This window comes from Gopherus evgoodei, chromosome 20, assembly GCF_007399415.2.
Source record: "Gopherus evgoodei ecotype Sinaloan lineage chromosome 20, rGopEvg1_v1.p, whole genome shotgun sequence".
NCBI lineage: Eukaryota > Metazoa > Chordata > Testudines > Testudinidae > Gopherus > Gopherus evgoodei.
The window spans coordinates 18,202,616-18,207,607 of NC_044341.1; the positions used below are offsets into that span (position 1 = coordinate 18,202,616).

Below are 4,992 nucleotides of genomic sequence, written 5' to 3' on the forward strand. Positions count from 1 at the left end.
CCATTCTGTATGTGTGAAACTGATTGTTCCTTCCTAAGTGGAGCACTTTGCATTTATCTTTATTGAACTTCATCCTGTTTACCTCAGACCATTTCTCCAACTTGTCCAGATCATTTTGAATTTTGACCCTGTCCTCCAAAGCAGTTGCAATCCCTCCCAGTTTGGTATCATCCGCAAACTTAATCAGCGTACTTTCTATGCCAACATCTAAATCGTTGATGAAGATATTGAACAGAACCGGCCCCAAAACAGACCCCTGCGGAACCCCACTTGTTATACCTTTCCAGCAGGATTGGGAGCCATTAACAACTACTCTCTGAGTACGGTTATCCAGCCAGTTATGCACCCACCTTATAGTAGCCCCATCTAAGTTGTACTTTCCTAGCTTATCTATAAGAATATCATGCGAGACCGTATCAAATGCCTTACTAAAGTCTAGGTATATCACATCCACCGCTTCTCCCTTATCCACAAGGCTCGTTATCCTATCAAAGAACGCTATCAGATTGGTTTGACACGATTTGTTCTTTACAAATCCATGCTGGCTATTCCCTATTACCTTACCACCTTCCAAGTGTTTGCAGATGATGCAGACGGGCCGGCTCGTGCTCTGTGCAGCCCGCCCGCCGCGCGGCGGAACTGGGGGAGCTGGGCCAGGGCCAGGGCGGGCCGCTTTGTCCGCGGAACGAGCCGGCCCGAGCCCGGCCAGCCGGGGAGCCTGGGCAGCAGGACACCCCCGCGCGAGCGGGAAGAGGAGGGGCGCGGCCCGAGGCGGCCCCGGCGAACTCCGCCCACTGCGCTACGATCGGCAGCCCCGCCCCGCTCCGAGTCTAACAGGGGCGGAGCTAATCTCTCCGCGTGCTCACCGGACGCGACAGCTGTGCACCAATGGCAGGCGAGGGGCGGGGCTCGGAGCCCCGCCCCCTATTTTGCATAGCTATATAAGGCTGTGGAGGCAGGTCGGGCGCTGGCATTTGATAGCTGCTTTCAACTACCTGAAAGGGGGTTCCCAAGAGGATGGATCTAGACGGTTCTCAGTGGTAGCAGATGATAGAACAAAGAGTAATGATCTCAAGTTTCAGTGGGGGAGGTTTAGATTGGATATTAAGAAATGCTTTTTCACTAGGAGGGTGGTGAAGCATTGGAACGGGCTTCCTAGGCAGAGGGTGGAATCTCCTTCCTTAGAAGTTTTTAAGGTCAGGCTTGACAAAGCCCTGGCTGGGATGATTTAGTTGGGAATTGGTCCTGCTTTGAGCAGGGGGTTGGACTAGATGCCCTCCTGAGGTCCCTTTCAACTCTGATATTCTGTGATTCATTGAGCACTAGATCTTTCTTTGCTGTTTCATTCACTGTTTCTTAGGCAATCCCCCGTTTCTCCGAACTCCCCTCCGAGCCCTCCCCTTTCCCCACTCGCCCAACCTCCAGCTCTGCTCTCCCTTCCCGCAAGGAGTGCTGTGAAGGGTTTATTGGAATTTTGGGACTGGTGAACCGCATGCAGCTGGCGAAGCCGGGTTACACATGCCCTCCCAAATGGATGCCGGTGGAGTCTTAGTGCTACAACACATCAGTGTGTATTCTGCACAGGCCACAGACACGCTGTTTTAGGAACGTTTTAGAGAGTTTTTTAATTGTTTTGCGAACTAGTCCCATACTCTTCCCCCTGCAAAAGGCAAGAGAATCGCCCCATAACGTCAGCTGTACAGGCTCCGGGGAGAAGGAAATTTTCAACCAGTAGTTCAGAAAGGTCTCACAGTCCCCGGCACCGGCTTCTCCACACGAAGCCCAAGCTCCCCCAGCGGGCGGGGGGCACGAGCAAGCGCGGCGACAGCAGAGCTGTGACAAGCCTCAAGGGACCCCCGGCTGGCCGGGCTGCGGCCCCCCCTGGGCGGGGAGCAGGGGTCCCGCTCGGACTGCGGGCACGGCGGAGAAAGGCTGGGCATGGAGCCCTAGGCCTGCCTGCCCGTGTCTGGGCTCCCCGCGGCGGCTGCGAAGGGAGATGTCCCCCGGGCGACCAGCTCGCTGCAGCTGCTTCCCTGGCAGGAGTCGGGCCGCCATCCCCGCCGGCCGGCCGGCCACGGCCTCCTGCTCCCCGCGGGAACTCACCGCAGGCCCGGGCCGGCTCGTGCTCTGTGCAGCCCGCCCGCCGCGCGGCGGAACGGGGGGAGCTGGGCCAGGGCCAGGGCGGGCCGCTTTGTCCGCGGAACGAGCCGGCCCGAGCCCGGCCAGCCGGGGAGCCTGGGCAGCAGGACACCCCCGCGCGAGCGGGAAGAGGAGGGGCGCGGCCCGAGGCGGCCCCGGCGAACTCCGCCCACTGCGCTACGATCGGCAGCCCCGCCCCGCTTCGAGGTTAACAGGGGCGGAGCTAATCTCTCCGCGTGCTCACCGGACGCGACAGCTGTGCACCAATGGCAGGCGAGGGGCGGGGCTCGGAGCCCCCCCCCTATTTTGCATAGCTATATAAGGCTGTGGCGGCAGGTCGGGCGCTGGTGACGGGGATCGCACGGCGCAGCGGGCGGGTGTCGCTTGTGCTGCCGCTGCTGGCCGGGGTGTCTGCGCCCCGCGCTCGGGTACGTGCCGGCCTTGTCTGATGGTTCCAGCGGCTGGTGGCCGCCCGGGGCGGGCTGGGGCCGGGCGCGGCGCCGCTTGCCGAGGGTCCCGGTGCTGCCAGGCGCAGCCTGCGGGGGACCGTGTAGAGGTGCCGGGCTCTTGCAGCGCCGCCGGCTGGGGTCCTCGGCGCCGCCTCCCGGGCAGAGCCGAGCAGCTGCGCGCTGGTGTCTGCCGTGCCGCGTCCGTGCCCCGCTCCTAGGGCCGCGGGTGGCGGGTCCCGCCGGCTGCTCCGTGTGACCGCCCTGCCCGCAGCCCCGGACGGGGGATCCGGCCAAGCTGGCTTCGCCCCGAAGCGGGTTAACAAAGGGTCCTTGCAAACCCGGCCTTGGCTGAGCTCAGCCCAGACATTACAGGCTGGGGCAGGAGTGCCGGTGACCGGCCCAGGCCCAGGAGATCGGGCTCGGTAAAGGGGGCTGGCTGGGTGGTGGTGACCCAGGCAGAGACACTAGTGAGGTGACAGCTCCTCCGTGAGCAGGTCCTTGGCCCTTCTCTCCCAGGACCCAGGTTACATGCAGCCCTAGACAGAGGGCTCACAGTGCAGTCTCCTTGGAAGAAGGGGAGTGGGTAGAAGCTGCTTTTCCCTGGCAGCACCTCAAGCCTTCTTCTTGCCTTGCAGTGACCTCCTCACAATGGCAGATCACATGATGATGTCAATGAGCCATGGAGTTAATGGGCTCCAGAATTACCGCATGGGAATGAATGGGCTGCAGGGACCCCCCCAGCATGGGCAGCATGTGCTAAGGACTCTACCTACGACCAACCAGATGATGCAGTACGGAGGGGCCAGCATGGATGGGAGCATGAGGCCAAGACCCAATATCAGTGGACAAATGGGCCACCATCAAATGCCTAATACTATGATGTTCAACAGTCCGAGCCAGCAGCAGCAATACCTGGGGCCTGTGGGCACTCAGCAGCTTATGGCCAGCATGCACTTACAGAAACTCAACACCCAGTATCAAGGGCACCCTCTAATGGGCATGAACAATGGTCCCATGGCAGCAGGTGCCCAGCAATACAGAGTGGTGCCTAGTCAGCACCCTGGCATGCAGCACATGCCCTCACCAGCTCTGACCTTGAATGGTATGGACACTGATCTCATAGATGAGGAGGTCTTGACGTCTCTGGTCCAGGAACTGGGTTTGGACCGGATTCAGGAGCTGCCTGAGCTCTTCTTGGGACAGAATGAATTTGACTTCATTTCAGACTTTGTCAGCAAACAGCAGCCCAGTGCCATCAGCTGCTGAGGGGCTTGAGGCTCAGCCTTTTCCTTGTGGTGGCTTGATTTTCCCCCCTTTCCCACCACCTCCCCCAAAACAATCATTGGATGCTGATGTCTTGCACTGGATTGCTTTCTCTTTTCCATGTGGGAGTTATTTTTCTTGTTGGGGAATGGGAGGGGGAGGCAGGTTCTGGTGACCCGGACAGAGTGAAGACGAAATCTTGCTGTAGGATCATCCTAAATGGCATGATCAAGTTTTTTCTTCAGCAGAAACAATGGACTAAAAGTGATGCTCATGAGTTTCCATGTCTAGGCTTCCAAGTGCCAGGGTAGAAGGACAGCGCGGTGCTGCTGCCAATACTGGGCTTTTGTTCTAGGTTTTGGCATTACCAGTGAAGTTCACAAACTTTATTTGTGATTGAAATCCTGTAATGGCTTGTGTGTCTGAACCTCCACTATCTCACATTGCAAAGAGGGGCTTTGGTTTGGGGTTTGTTGGTAGCTGGCTTTTTGTCTTAAAATCAAATCCCTTCCTTCCTCACAATACTATGATGTTTAACAGGTCTTGAATCTTCCTTTTCTACTTTGACTTGAAAAGGGATCACTTCTCCCTCTATCAGGTTATTACTGTTTTTATTGTCTTAGCTGCACAAAATGTCTCTCTCCAGGGAAGGTGATGTATATGTATGTGCCTAAACCTCTGTAGAACTTGGATCTTTTAACTTGTACAGCTAATCAACTGTAAAACTACTAAGTGCTCAGACTAATTCAGATGTAAGGCTTAAAGCTGCAGTCAAGCTCCATTTTCTCTGCCTCTGAAACCAAATAAAATCCATGTAATTATGTATTCCTGGCCTAATCTTATTTATTCTTGTTCTAATCATTATTTATTAGAAAGGGCTCCATTTATTTGGCTTTGAGACTGTTGGGAATGACTAAAGGGCTTACTGTGGTTTTAAGATGCTGGCTTTTTAAAAAGGACTGGAACAGCTACATGGTTCTACCAAAGAGCCATGCACAAGGTTATTTCAGCAGCATAATTTTGTGATGAATATGTAGGACCTTGTAAACCAACCCGCCCCCTCCCTGATGTGATAAAGGATGACTTGACTTTTAATTACATTTAACCTTTTCTGAGCAATGTAAAAGCTAGTGGGTTTTTG

General features: G+C 55.9%; 1 protein-coding gene across 1 annotated transcript; it reads left to right on the top strand.

Annotated features, from left to right (window-relative positions):
- The first annotated feature begins 2,491 nt into the window (after positions 1 to 2,491).
- On the top strand, positions 2,492 to 4,676 carry CITED4 (Cbp/p300 interacting transactivator with Glu/Asp rich carboxy-terminal domain 4). The gene is made up of 2 exons (XM_030539164.1): positions 2,492 to 2,567; positions 3,224 to 4,676. Exon 2 carries the CDS (start codon positions 3,237 to 3,239, stop codon positions 3,852 to 3,854), a length of 618 nt encoding a protein of 205 aa, XP_030395024.1. The 5' UTR covers positions 2,492 to 2,567; positions 3,224 to 3,236; the 3' UTR covers positions 3,855 to 4,676.
- Positions 4,677 to 4,992: the final 316 nt, after the last annotated feature.

Bases quoted from the DNA above. Each gene is read 5' to 3' on its own strand.
- CITED4 (XM_030539164.1), top strand. From the start codon at position 3,237: ATGGCAGATCACATGATGATGTCAATGAGCCATGGAGTTAATGGGCTC.